The 15485-nt window shown below is 35.1% G+C and overlaps 1 protein-coding gene across 1 annotated transcript in view; it reads left to right on the forward strand.

Annotated features, from left to right (window-relative positions):
- LOC136031502 (acetylcholine receptor subunit alpha-like) overlaps nt 1-14344 on the forward strand; it is a 37036-nt gene extending 22692 nt beyond the window's left edge. The window contains exon 4 of the mRNA XM_065711161.1: nt 12810-14344. Within this exon, the coding sequence (XP_065567233.1) occupies nt 12810-13007 (198 nt within the window). The 3' untranslated portion in view covers nt 13008-14344. The remainder of the gene's footprint in view (nt 1-12809) is intronic.
- Nucleotides 14345-15485: the final 1141 nt, after the last annotated feature.

The following is a 15485-nucleotide window of genomic DNA, read 5'->3' on the forward strand; positions in this document are numbered from 1 at the left end:
TTATCCGTTCCCCGGCCGAAGTTCCCTGTATTCCAGCAGTTGCTTACTCCAGGATAGCTTTTAAGCTTAACGAAATTCAACAGACTCTTTCGCAAGTTAATGAGAAAATGTCAACTTACGATCTGAATTTCCCCAGCCTCCCAAGCAGTGCTATTGGTAGTGATATAAGTAAAGCCACTGTTATTATCACGAATGTACCGCGTGATCTTGATAATGCATCTAAACGGAAGGAAAAAATTGACTGTATTTATGGTCACGAGTGCATTGATACTGTGCGCGCCTCTGGTGATAAATTGATTGTGAAGATCGATAGCGTGGCCGCTGCTGACTTTCGCAAATCTGCTTGCTCGGTTTTTCGTGATTGTGAAGCAAAAAAGGTGGACAAAACGTTTTACGGCATAATGAAAGGCGGTGCACAAGATCTTGATTTTGCGCCTCTTAAAGCTTACAGGGGTGTTCGAGACGCTATGAGAATTGGGGGCTCAAATTGTGTGAAAATTACGTTCGAAGACGAAATCTTTCTTTCCTCGGCCCTTAAATCTGGACTGAAGATAGGCTATGAACTATTCCGAGTGTATGAATATCGGCGTATTCCTAGGTGCTGCAGGAAATGTCAATCACCTGACCACCTTGCCGCAAAATGTCCCGATCAAAACTACAAATGCTCACGGTGCTCTGGTCCCCATATAAGCTCTAGTGACTCATCTTGCAGTAACACCCCAAAGTGTGCAAATTGTAGTGGAGATCATGTTGCTTACAGTTTTCGTTGCTCCAAACTAAAGGCTCTTGCAAATTCCAAAGTTCCACTACCTTCTCGCTTGCAGTCATGAATGAGTATAAAGTCTCAGTGTGCTCTTTCAACATCAATGGGACAAAGGATAAAGTGTTAAGCCTTGATGAGAAACTAGCTAATCATGATGTTGTTCTCTTACAAGAACACCTGCTCCCGAGTTGCAGTGTAAACTTTCTAAGGCGAAGTTCTCAACATGTTGTTTTCACCACGAATGCCCGCCGTACCCGAGGCAGGCCTTCTGGCGGTCTTGCCTGTATAATTAAGCGATCTTTGCCTAGATATTTGTCTCCTAGCTGCTACCAATCCTCTGAACACTATCTAGCAATCCGGCTTGCAGACGTGATCCTAATCAACGCCTATTTGCCCCAGGATAGAAGATCTGTTTCTTCCTTGTCCGGTTATGCTAATGCCTGCAACAAATTAAAGACTCTCATATCTGGTATTGAGCGTCTCGGATAAAAGTGGGTGCTTATAGGCGACTTAAACTGTGACATCACCATGTCATCGACACGAAAGGAAGCGCTTTTTCAGTGTTTACCCTCAGCATTTAAGGTCCTAGTGAAAGACCTCAGTTTTACTTATATCCACTGTAGTGGTTCTGTTTCAAATTTGGACCACTGTATCTTCTATCATTCATTACAAACTTCAGCAGTAAATGTTGATGAAGATGAGAAATATTATGATCATTTACCTCTGTATTTTGATATTACGGTTACTTCTGACGTATACTCGAACCAACCATCACTGTCGCATAAGTGGTTTGAAAAACGTGATTGGTCTAGTGCGAACATGCCTCTTTACCTCGCTACACTTGGAGCTCTACTGTCCACCGTACGTGTCCCCTTCCATCTTCTTTGCACAAATGCGTACCCCATTATTGACAATGCTCGTGCTGATTTGAATCGCTATTATCGTGACATTATCTTATGTACAAAGCAAGCTGAAGATGTGGCCGTCCCACTGATCCGTGTCAGGCGGAATACCCAAAAACCAATTTGGAAGTGTGATCCTTTGCTGAAAAAAGTCAAGAATAAGGCCAAATTCTGGTTAAGAATCTGGTCTGCCTGTGGTCGACCTTCTCGGGGTACTGTGTTTGATCTAAAACAAAAGACGAAACTCGAATATAAACGCCATCTTCGTGCCGTTCGTTACTCCGGTGAAACTTTTCCGAAAAGTAACAGTGAGAGGCGAAAAGTGATAAATTCTGCCAAGTTTCCGGATACAAGTTCTAGTGATATTATACCTCGTCCAAGAAATTTCTACAATGCGGACTATAGAAAAATAGGTTTAGAAAAACGAATTAGAAACGATTTAACAGATAAAGATATTGAGGCATTTAGAAGGGAGCTCTTGGAGTCGCGTGTAAAAAATAAGTTGAAAGCGTTAGAAGACAATGAAAAAGATGCACATAGTGTAATTATGCTGTTAAATGAAATAATGGGCAGTCGTGCAGAATCTTGTGTTCTGACTAAAAAATTAAAAAAGAATGAGGGATATTTTGACTTGGATTGCAAGTTAATGAAAGAAGAAGCAAAATATTTATTAAATCATTTGAATGAATTTGATAGCGCGGAAGATCAAAGTCTGAGATTGGCTAAATATAAAGATAAAAGAAGAGAATATAAAAGTTTAATAAAAAGAAAAAAAGAGTACGAGAATAAGAAGAAACTGGACATTGCTGATGATTTTAGAAATAAAGACTTAAAAAGTTTTGGGGCTATATAAAGAATGATAGTGGAAGGGGAAATGTTAATACCCGGGTTGTTCCGGAAGCTGATTCATGGCCTGATTACCTAAATAATTTAGAAGGTGATTGTGCAGATCTTCAGGAGGTAGCGCATACCCCAGAGATGGTTATTTATCCCAGGAGGGAACATGATTATGATTTAGTGGGCGATGTGAATGGCCAAGAGATTAAGTCAATATTTAAGAATTTAAAAGGTGGTACTGTTGCGGATGTTGATGGTATACCAATATTGTTATTTAAGAATTTTCTTTCCATTTTGATGCCGATAATTGTTCTTCTTTGTAATAAGGTGTTAACGTCAGGGTAATGGCCAAGCGCTTGGAAGACATCATTGTTTATACCACTTTTTAAGAGAGGAAACCCGAAGGCTCATGAAAATTATCGTTTAATAGCGCTTGTCCCTGCTTTAAGTAAGGTTTTGGAGAAAATATTAGATACCAGGCTTTCCAATTGGTTAAATAAAAATAATTTAATACATGAGGAACAAGGAGGTTTCAGGACAGGGTATGGGACGACAGATAGTGTTTTTATTTAAAAGGCATTAATAGATAAATATGGAAAGGGTAAAACTTGTCTTTATGTGGGATTTCTGGATCTCCATAAGGCTTTTGATAGTGCCGACAGAGAGTTATTGAATGATGCCATGCTAAATATTGGCCTTCCCCATTCATTTGTTAGATTGATAGTGAGCATGTATACTTGTGTGAGCGGAATCATTCAAGTTGGTAATAGGTTTTCAAAGCTTTTTGATATTAAGCGGGGAGTAAAACAGGGCAGCACCCTTTCACCTAAGTTGTTTAATATTTTTATTAATGATGTTGTTAACTTTCTAGAGAATAGATGGGCTCCGAAAGTTAGCTTAGGGACTCAAAAACTATCTCTCTTATTATTTGCAGATGATATTGCTTTGGTGCCTAATAAACCGCAAGATCTACAGACTCTTTTGAATCTCATAGAAGAATATTTGCAGATAAAAAAAATTAAGGCTGAATACTGAAAAGAGCGAAGTTGTTATTTTTAAAAAAAAGGAGGGTTGGGGACGATGAAAAATATACATTTAAATTTAATAATAAGGAACTATTTATAAGTAAAAGAATAAAATATTTAGGCTTTATCTTATCGGAAAATGGAAGCCTAAGGAGTCATGTTGATGAAATAATTAAGAGAGGTAGGGTGGCCATGTCAGCAATATTTAGAAACCCGACGATAATGGGGATTAAAAACCTAAAATTGCATAAAAGAATATTTAACACAAAAATTTTACCCGTGATAGAATATGGAGCAGAGATATGGGGTGGAGAAACGGTGCTGCAACTGGAGTCCCTTCAGCTCCAGTATTATAAAAGAGTGTTTGGTCTACATCAGACAACTCATTCACAGATTATTAAAGGTGATATGGGCCTGTTTTCTTTAAAGCTACGTAGGTATATTTTAATGCTTAGATTCTGGTTGAAGTTAACTAAGAGTAATGAAGATAGACTAGTAAGAGTGGCATATGAAGAGATGTTGAAATGTGGTTTAAAAACCTCGTGGCCATCCCAAATTAAATCATTACAAGAAAAAGTAGGAATGCCTTATTTATGGAATAATGGTCTTTGCTCTAGTGATGTACCAACAAATTTAGAAAGCCAGGTACGATTTATATTAGAGAGTCAGGAAATTCAGCATTGGCAAGGGCTGGTTTTAAATTCTACAAACCTACAACATTATAATCAGGCAAAACCTAGTTTTGGAGAGGAAGTTTATTTTAAATTTAATTTACCGGCTATGATTCTACGTCGTTGGATCCAGCTTAGGGCGAATTGTCTTCCAATCCAGAACAGGCAAAAAACGTTCGACAAAAACAAAATGATAGTTGGTCCTGATAGGCGGAATGTTTGTCCCCTTTGTAAAGATGATGATGAAGACTTGGATAATTTTCTCCGGAAATGCCCGGTGCTCTTGGATTTACAGGAAATTTATTTGCATGGGATTAATTTGATGCTTCCGGGTATTCTACAAAATAGTAACCCAACCACAATATTTCGAGTGGGAGTATAAATAGATAAATCCTTAGTAAGAAGAAAAAGTTTTATATGACTAATTTCTTTTGTAGTTAGATTAGGCACTTTTTGCGTTGAATTCTGTATTTTGTGCGTGTTCGTACTGTTGTTGATTTCCTTGCTTGTTTGTTATTTATTAATATTTTTGTGTGTATATGGCCTATGGGTTTTTGAAATACACCTATCTATCTATCTATCTATACCTCGTCCATCTTGGATCGAACATTATTCAAAAATATTTTCGAAAGTTAATTATGCAGTGCATAAGCGTTTCTCAGGTTTGCTCGAAAAAATTTGCCGTCACGTTTATGTCAGAGACATGTGATTCCAGTTGAAAAGTGGGCTATTATTAAAGGTATTAAGGGTTTAAAATCAAAATCTTTGGATATTGATGGGATTAGTGTTTTGAATCTTGTTCCGAATTCTTTTGAACTGGTATCTCATCTCCAACTGTTTTTTTCAAATGTGTTTTAGTAGTTCTTGTGTGCCCGACTCGTTCTTATGCGGTAGCGTTACGTCACTTCTAAAAAAAGGAAAATATCCGGTTTCTTGTAGTTCTTATAGGCCAATAACGGTAGCTTGTACTCTTAGCAAGCTTTTTGAACAGCTCCTACTGCCTTATATCACTAAGCTTGCTCTAAATGATGATAATCAATTTGGTTTTAGATCAGGGCTAGGCTGTCAGCATGCTCACCGTGCTGTGACTTCTTTATTAAAAGATGCCCATCGCACTCGTCGTGTACTTCATTTTGCAACCCTAGACTTGTCTAAAGCATTTGACAGTGTTTGTCATACTCAAGCATGGACAGCATTATGCCAGAGAGGAGTAAATCCGTCGGTAATTCACGTGCTTCGTTTTTGGTACTCCCATTCTTACCTTCGCCTTAAGTCATTAGATAATTCTTATTTTGGTCATATCCCTGTTCGTTGCGGTGTAAGACAAGGGGGAGTTCTTTCGCCGTATATTTTTAATGCTTGTATTGAAAATGTACTATCAAAAATATCGACTACGTGCCTACTAGGACCATCTTATATCTCATATCTGGCTTATGCGGATGACCTTCTTCTGATTAGTCAAACTGAGTCTGGTCTTGCCCGTTAAGTGAAGTCAGTTACTTCTGCTTTCCGCAATATCGGCCTGTACCTAAATATTGACAAGTGCGAGTTTCTTGTTTTCAACGGTAATAATTGTTCAGATTCACTACACTGCGGTTGCGATTCTGTGAATGCTCTCCGGTCTCGTGCTGTCAAAGATATTAGTGATAAGCTGAGGCTCGGTTACTCTAAGATTGTAGCAAATCGTGGACACTATAGGAGAAGAGCGCTAACTCGGCTTTACTCAAATGTTTGCGATCATTCTGTACTCTTCTGTTCTGGTATTGGCCACTTCTGTTGACTGGTGATCTAAAACTTATTTGTATAAATTATTACCGGTACTGCAAATTTCTTTTATATCTACCTCGTTCTTACCGGAATACAAAACTGGTTAAAAAGTATTGTGCGACAGATATTACTGGTGCTTTTGAAAAATTATCTGCCAATCTAGCTATTGAAGCGATTTATAGGCTAGGACGTTTTCATCGCCTTATCCGTCTTTTTTCTGTATGTGGTTAAATTTGTTTCTTGTATTACTTTTGCTGTTTTTCTTTTGTATTTTACTCAACTTAACCTCTGTTTTTGTAAAGTCGGTGATAAATAAATTATTATTATTATTATTATTATTATTATTATTTGAATTTGCATTTTTGTCATTGTCTGTGGAACGCAACAAATTTGATTATTACCATTAGAAAGTAAACTATGATATTTTTGAATATGATAAAAGCTTGTGTGATTCTGCATTACTAAACAAAACAGACTAGGATTCTATGACCGAGTGATTACACCGTATAGTAAAACTGTTGAAGAGCTGAGTACTGTTCAGGAAGGAGTCCTAGAAATATACAATTTTTTTGGAGTTGCAGCACTGTACGTATGTGCCTACACGTAAAGTTCTGATCAAAATCTGTGACCCCGAAATTCTACTTTTAAATTTAGAAGAGTTAAACTATTCTAGATTTGAAGGGGATTATCATTGTCCCGAAGACAATGTGAGATTTTCGTGCAGTGGAAACCAAGGGAAACAACCTGATTGTGATAAATGCACAGACACTGTAAAAAAAAATATGCTTTATAAAGGAACCTCCCGTTTTTGGATGTTTAATAGTGAACTGTAATTATTATTTTTATGTAATTATGTGTGTGTTTTTTTCAAAAAAATCTTTTGAATATGTTTAACCAATATATATCTTTAAGCTTAACCCGTCTTTATTTTTCAGAATAAGTAAAACCCTACTCTAGGTTTATCTCTCTTTCTTTCACTAGGAGTCTGAGAAAAATGAATATAAATCAGTACGTCTTAGTTGCTGGCTAAAGTTTCGACTGGATACTAAGCGATATATCTGATCATGATGTGTGCATTCAAAACAGTAACAAATATAGTTACTTTCTTACTTTACGAGGAACCAGAAGATGATCCTTCCTGCCGGGCACCAATGGAAGATGAGAAGACCGACGTAGTCCACCACGATCTGTCAGCAGTAGCCTCTTCTGCAATATCCAACCTGTCCTTATCCCAACGATGCCCATGTTGGTGGAGGCCACCACAAAGTTCAAGCTCATTCTTGAATGTCTGCCATATATTCATTTTTGCCCACCTGATCTCTAATTCCAAGTTGGAAGGGAGACACAGGTGATGATATCGTAGGATATGGTTCCCACTGGCTGTCATAGTTTGTGGCTGAGGAATTTGATTCGTCGTTATTTTATGATTACTGAAAGAGGGGCTCCTGGGCACAACGCTTTCGAAACTAAGCGTTTGAGATATGGTACCTTCGGCTCACCCATAGCATTTGTCTAATACAGTGATGGTCGAATTCTTTCAGGTAACATGTTTTTGGCCATTTAGAGACAAAGTTTCACAGATGTACAATAGGATCGACTGAACAGTTGCCTTGTAAACATTCATTTTCGTTTTGATACTGATTTCATGTCCATTCAAAAGCAAATTCTTCATGCTTTTGAAGACTTCATGCCTTTCCAATTCGAACTCTAGCGTCAGCTTCTGCAACTCTGTTCGGTGTTAGCAGATCTCTTCAAAAGTCTCTATGGTTTTGCCTTCTAGTTGGATATCTGGGTTGTTTGGGGTGTTTGCATTCATGACTTTTATTTAGACTTGCCGATCATAAGGCCAGCTATCTTTGATGTACAGGAGACATCGTTGACGATCTTTAGGAGCTCAGCTGACGAGCTACTCATGAGACCCACATTGTTTGTGAAGTCAATGTCTGTCAGGGTGAACAGGTTGTCTTCTCTCTAACCAACAACAAACCCTTTGTGGGTGCATAACGAATTCACCATTATCAAGTCTATTAGTAAACATCTTGGAGCTTAGACTTTCTTCAATTTTTGGACCTATTGCCAGATGCAATCGCACTGTTAGTTTCAGACAAAGCTGTGATGGATCAAAATATTGAAATAATAATATCTTTTTACTGCGATTGTATCATATGTAAAGACAGTTATGAAGATTTCACCAATTTTTTAATGCAATCAATTTGGAACATATGGATATTGGAATCAATGAGATGAATCTGGAAGAGATGAGAAAAACATTGAAACAAATGAAATCAACTGGAATGGAAAGAAGCTCAATTTAAGATTAATTAAATAAGAAACTAGCAAAAGAAGGAGCGTCCTTACCACCCCAAAAAAACTCAAAAGACCGAAGAGGAGGTGAAGTTTACTAGAAACGGATAACGAAGACAAAAATAGAATATTGGAAAAGCAGAGTCCCCGCCCCCCTAGAGGAATTCTTTACATTCCTTAAGAAATAACAGAGAAAATTGGTATAGAAAATACAGCACACAAGAATTTATCATCATTCTGGAAGAACTACCTCTCATCAATTTATGCCAAATCTTGTTACTGTAGACGCTTATGAGGGTATTTTTGCTTTTATACATGCAATAAATCTTCTTATTTCCATATTACTTTCCTTTCAGGCATTTTTTAAGAGCTGTGCTAGGGAGTATGTTTAAGCTATAATGTAAAATACGTTTTACGAAACAAAAATAATTCTTACAAAACAAAAATACGGAGACATCATTTTAAATTGTCTATGACAACCTCATTAAAACCATATCATGTCCAATTCCAATGTGAACCAGTTAAAAAATCCCCATTATAACACAATAATACAAAGGAAAATTTTTATTCACACAACGTTACATACAATATTACTAATTAATAACATCATTGAACAACTTTGGAAATTTGGAATATGTTCCATAAAAGAATCGATTATCTTCTCTTTTAAAAGTGTAGTTATTTTCTGATCTTAGTTCTCCCCTTTCATATACGGAGTAATATCTTTTCGTTTTAAGTTTTAATGTTGCTCCTTACTTTCATTTAAAAAACTTGTTTTTTTTATTTAATCACTTAAAAAGGGCACAAGAACTTTTCATTTCCGTTAGAATAAGCACTCTCGCAACATTCTAGGACCACTTGTTCGACACGATCGTCCCTGGGAAAAAAAAATTAAAAATCATGATAATTTTTATCTGTCTAGCGTAAAATACAACATTCACATGACAACGCAAGAGAGGCTGAAAAGGTGAGGCGGGGATTCATAAGCCTTACCAGGAAATTCCTTGTGGACGAGACAAGTGGTACCAAGAGCTTTGTCTTCAGGGATTTGTAATGGTAACATTACTCCTTTCTATTTATACTAAATAAAAAAACAAGTTTTTGCAGTAATTAGAAACATTGAATAAGAAACAGATTATTCTTATAATCTGTTTCTCGTTTATGGGGAGGGCTGTCCCTTCCTCAAAATTTTGTGTGTTAAAGCACTATAACTGGAATGGACTGGAATGGCTTGTAAATGGACTGCAACTCAATCTCAACTCAACTCAATCTGCAGTTACTGTTGTATCTACCAAAAAAGAATACTTTTATACATAAGTATGCAAGACAAGCTGATATTTAATTCTAAAAATGAAATGAAGCAGAGAGCTTCTGCTTAATTTTAAATAAAAGTGAACTGCAAAATAAGTCGCTTCAAGCTTTCAAGAATTTATTTTGAAAGCAGATTCTAGCACTTCAAAAGGCATCAAAATTCCAACCGTAAAGAGTGAGGTATTGAGGAGGGGAAGCTCCCTCGTGTATGGAATAATTTATGGTCTTTATTAAGTTCTATGCTTCTCCTTACTTCATTTAAAAATTTTTTTTTTTTTATTTAATCGTGATTAAAAATCGACGGTAAGAGCAGACTCAGCATGGTTTTAACTGAGTAGGGTGACAAAATTGAGCTGTCTTATGAGGCAATTACGGACAGTTCCTAGGCTGTATTGTATTTCAAAGTGTATTGCAAATACGAATAAATGAGAGTCCAGTGAAATGAGAATTAACTCAAAAAATAAACTCAGTTGTTTGTAGTTTTCTGATCTTTTGAGAAATTTCTGTGGCTCTGGCTTTCAAACTTTTTCCATCATGAATTAGATGCCTCGTTTTAACGGTGCCCGTATCTAAAAAGGCGTTTTGAACTTAAAAAGAAAACGAAGAAAAACTAGGGGTTGGATCACTATCACCCACGCAAAAGAAATATCTTTCCCTTTTTGAATCAGGGGGGGGGGGGGGGTATTCAAAACCATCAGATTAAGTTTTTGACCAGGATGGTCCGCAATATTGCACTTTTTCATTTCAATCCGATACAACGATCGGGACTATCAAACTCTTTTTCAATATTTTCCAAAATTCGTTATTGAAATAAACTTTTTCTATTAAGATAAACTATATAGGAGCCACCTTCCCTAGATTATGTTAAAATTTATTTATTCTTTTTTTACTAGAAAGTTTTTTTTAACACGTTTTTAAATTTGTTGTTGCTATGGACTGTAACTCACTCTTCACTAAGGTGCAGTTGTTGTTGTATCTATGGAAAAAATATGTTTTATACATAAGCAGGTAAGACAATCTGCTGTTTAATTAATTAATTAATTAATTAATTAAATTAATTAATTAAATTAATTTAGAATTAATTAATTCTAAAAGTGAAATGAAGCAGAAAGCTTCTCTTTGATCAATCTAAATTATCCATAGATTCCTACTGTCTGCATTTATTTGATAACTACTCACATACTGAACCCTAAAGAATACTATTAAGACTTTCTAGATTATGTTAAAATTTGTTTGTCCATTTTTTAAGGATTTTTTTAATGCGTTTATAAATTTTTTGTTGCTATGGGCTCTAAAAATTTCTTTACTGAAGTGCAGTTACTGTTGTATCTACGGAAAAAGAATGTCTTTATACATAAGTATGTAAGACAAACTAATCCTTAATTCTAAAACTGAAACGAAGCAGAAAATTTCTGTTTAATTTCAATTTAAAATGAACAGCAAAATAAAGCAGTTCAAGGTTTCAAGAATTTATTTAAAAGCAGATTCTAGCACTTACAAAGCAGCAATTACTGTTTTGTTTCCTTGATCAATCTAAATTATCCCTAGATTATTACTGTCTACATTCATTTAATAACTACTGACATAATAAAACCTAAAGAACACTGTCTATACCTCTTAAAGCTCCCGCAGTTAATTGTGCTGCTAGTATGTCAAAGAAACTAAAAGCTGGCCAGGTACACTTTTATCTTTATAGTCAACGAGGATTTAATATTAGGCTTTTGGTTTCTGAATAGAGCATTTTATTCTAAAACTTAGACGTCGAATAGTCCTTCAAGAATTTCAAAAGACTTTTTCTTGAGAACACTGAATACTATTGGCCTATTCGGTCTACCTATAGGTCTTAGAGCTTTATTTTAGGAAAAACGTCTCGTCTTTAAATGAGCCACTGAAAGGCCGAGTCAACAATATCCACTTGTACTTGATTTTATATTTTCTAGAGAGCTTATATTGTTAAGAACTAACACGCAAAAATGGCAGAATGTTTTTTCTATTGAATTAAGTAAATAGAAACTAAACTAGACCAACTCTAAGGAAATTATATTTTAGGCATTTCACCCAACAAGTATTAGCGTATGCATGATCACTCTTTTTCTGCAAAAAAAAGTAAACAATATTTTGCAAGCGTGTAGATAAGGAAAGCAAACAAGATAAATATTTGCCATATCAAAATATAAAGACACTCCATATTGGCTGATTATATCGCCAAATATGACAATTATAAGATGTTATCATATTGTGTAATTTTAATAGTGATTTAAACTATTATTTCTTTTGATTGTATTAGACGTTGTTATTTTATCTCAAGTCGCATCGATTAGATGCAAGCTATACGATTGCTTTGTTACTTCATTTACAATAATTATTTCTTTGACCCATTTTTTTTTTATTATTGGTTTCCTCTACTTTCCTTAGCATCGAGGGTATGTTTAAGTTGCTGTATTGTTAAATTTTTAGATAGAACTAAACTGGAATATTTTAACCAACAGTGCTTGTCTTTGCTATTTTCTATGGCAATTTTTTTAAATAAGGATATTCGTAATGGCACCTATGGAATCAATAAAATATTTTATTCTACTTGACAATTAAAAATCTAAAAAAACACTACTGAAGGTTTGTTTCCAGAAACAAAGGTTTGTTTCCAGATAGAAAAGAAACAAACATATTACATTTTAGCGCTTAAGAAAGCAATACCTCCATGTATATTCCCATTACAATTCAAACCAGGCAACTTCGAGGGAATCTCACTTTTTACGCTCGATCATCCGGAAATAACCACCTGAATTGCAACACAGTATAGCAGCCAACTGGCAAATGATTTACTCTAACGTGTTATCATGGTTTTAATATGCACTTTAAGAGGTAGAAAAGGGGTTAGACTTTAGGTACACGGTTAATGTATTGTAATCAATAATTTTATAATTTTAAAGAGCTTATCTAGATTCAAATTAACAAATATGTATTTCCTTCTAGGTAAAAGAAGATTGAAGGTCGAAAAAGGGTTAGACTTAAGGTACACGATTAATGTATTGTAATCAATAATTTTATGATTTTAAAGAGCTTATCTAGATACAAATTAACAAATATGTATTTCCTTATAGGTAAAGGAAGATTGGAGGTCAAAAAAGGGTTAGACTTTAGGTACACGGATATCGTATTGTAATCAATAATTTCATAATTTTAAAGAGCTTATCTAGATGCAAATTAATAAATATATATTTCCTTTTAGGTAAAAGAAGATTGGAAGTATGTAGCAATGGTATTAGATAGATTATTTCTTTGGATTTTTACAATAGCTGTATTAGTTGGCACTGCTGGAATTATCCTTCAGGCTCCCGCTCTGTATGATGATCGTCTTCCTATTGATCTACAGCTGTCTGCTATTACAACTGCAGAATTCATGAAAAAAAAACCTGAAACTTCCTAATTGCTCAATCGGTGTTACGATTTGATACTTGATTCATTGATAGTTTGCATTCTGTGGTTAAATGTCAATATGAGCCATTCGAAAGCTTGTTTAGTCTGAAGAGTGTCTATGCTTTCGGCTTGGGGTGATTTGACAAAAAAAAATTTTAAAAGGCATACAAATACCGCAAGTCTTGTCTTGTAGATTATTGATTGGATCATGCTAGGCAGAATTCATGAAACTAACATTATAATTCAAGTGAGAAAATTGGGACTAAAGATAAACAACAATAAGAACCATTCATTTTTGGTCATTATAGGGGTTTGTTTCTCCAAATATGACTTGAACATTTGAACATCAAAACCAAAGTGGATTTTGTCTGCATACAACATTAGTGCTATGATGCATTGAAACAGTGAATCTGATTATTTCCTATTAGCTATACTAAATAAAGTGGAACGTTTAAAGATTGTGGGATTTCATGATAGACTGCAAACAAATTTGGCTTATTATCGGATATTCTGCCACCAAATCCTGAGTGCGTCGAGCATTCTCCAAACCTGATCCTGAATTCCAATGATGAAGATAGATATCCCATTGGGTGCAATTTCTCGTAGCTGTAACTGAGATAGGCGTATCGACACATTTTAATACCGAGCTCCTAGTATATTGCATGTGCATCATCTCCTGATTTACCCATCTCGTGATCTAATACCTCTTTGGTGGCATCTACCGTGGCTTCAATTATCCTCTGTCTAAAATACATGCTTTGGCAAATTCAGGCAGTGAATCCTTAATCAATTAAGTTTGCTCCTAATCTGCTGATAAGTTATATTTTGGTGGCACCCTCTGGGGTGTCTGCGTGATACTGCACCCTCTTTGGTACAATATAACGTGGCTACCATTTTAATCTGACTAAAATACGTTTGAATATGAAAACAATGGAGAATCAAATATCAACTTCTTGCGAGGAGGACTTAAACAAACATACTGCTAATGGGACAAATATCTTATAAAACCATATTTTTGAAATTTGTTTTTATTGTTAGGCAAGAGTTCACAAATATTCAAGCTTTTGTGCATGCTGCCAATGACTTTACAATTTCTATTAGTGGCCAGAAAGTCACGAGTATAGGAGGTGATAAACCAACAGTTCATATAAAACTGAAGAAAAAATATTAAAAATTACTTTGTGCCAAAATGTATTTGGATCTTCCCGGAAGTGTATGTATTTTTATTTCTTAATTTTTTACTTTTCAAAAACTATTATTGAGCCACAGAAATTACTTTCAGTTTTAATTCCACCGTACAATACGCAAAGTTTAAGTTTTTGTAAAAATATTTTATAAAAGAAATACCACAGATTTGTTTCTTTTTATATTTAAAATTAGCCAAAAATAGGATTCTAGCTTATTTCAAAAATGAGAGGTAACGATTGGTTAAGGAACAATTAAATAAATAAAAAATTAGTGAGGTCATTAGGATTTCGGTAAAGTTTGTTACGTGATTAATCATTTAACTTGTTAAATAAGGCAAAAAATTGTTTTAAGGAAATTAAAAGTGAATTGAAGACTTCAAGATGACAAAAATAACCCCAGATATATGAGGGGTACGAGCAGAGCCTGAAATGTGGCTTACCAAAAAGTTAGCAGAATGCAATAAGTAGCCTAGTTAATTACAATTGCAAGTTGTTTTTTTTTTTTTTTTTTTTTTTTTTTTTTTTTTTTTTTTATTTACCTGCTACCTTTCAACATAATAGTTGAAGTGCAAGTTTAATCCTAAAGTTGATTAAATAAGCAAAAACAATTTTTTTCAACTGAAAGTAAGGAGCCATATTAAAACTTAGAATAAACAGAAATTATTACGTATATGATGGGTTGCCCCCTCCTCAGTACCTGGCTCTTTACGCTAAAGTTTGACTTTGTTCCAATTCTGTAAGAATGACCCCTCAATCACTAAGACTGTTTAATTAGAATAAATAGCTTTTTTGAAAGGACTGAAAAAACTTCAGCGTAAAGAGCAAGATATTGCAGAAGGGGCGGACCCCCTCATATGCGTAATAATTTCTGTTTGTCTTAAGTTTTAATGTTACTCCTTACTTTCGGTTGAAAAAGCTTTTTTTTATTTAATTTCTTATCGTTTTTTAAATAATGCTGGAAAATCTGGCACCCCCTTCATGGAGAACTCTCCCTCCCCATGTAAAATTTATCAATGGAAAGATCCTCCCATGTAACCCTGTACCCAAACCCCTCCCCCTTCCCCAAGCACACCAGAAAAATTCCCCCCTGGAAACGTCTGTTTACAGACATTACCAGTAACAAATACTATCCTATATGTAAACAATGGGGAATGCTCATAACTTCTAGCTCTTCCCCCGAGTGCTGTGAGGGATTAAGTCGTCCTCAAAGACAAGTTTCTCGTTTGTTTTTCTATGCTGAACAAAATGGCTATCTCGAAATTTTTATCCGGTGACATTGGGAAAAAATGAGTGTTAGAGGG

This window comes from Artemia franciscana, chromosome 9 (assembly GCF_032884065.1).
Source record: "Artemia franciscana chromosome 9, ASM3288406v1, whole genome shotgun sequence".
Lineage (NCBI taxonomy): Eukaryota > Metazoa > Arthropoda > Branchiopoda > Anostraca > Artemiidae > Artemia > Artemia franciscana.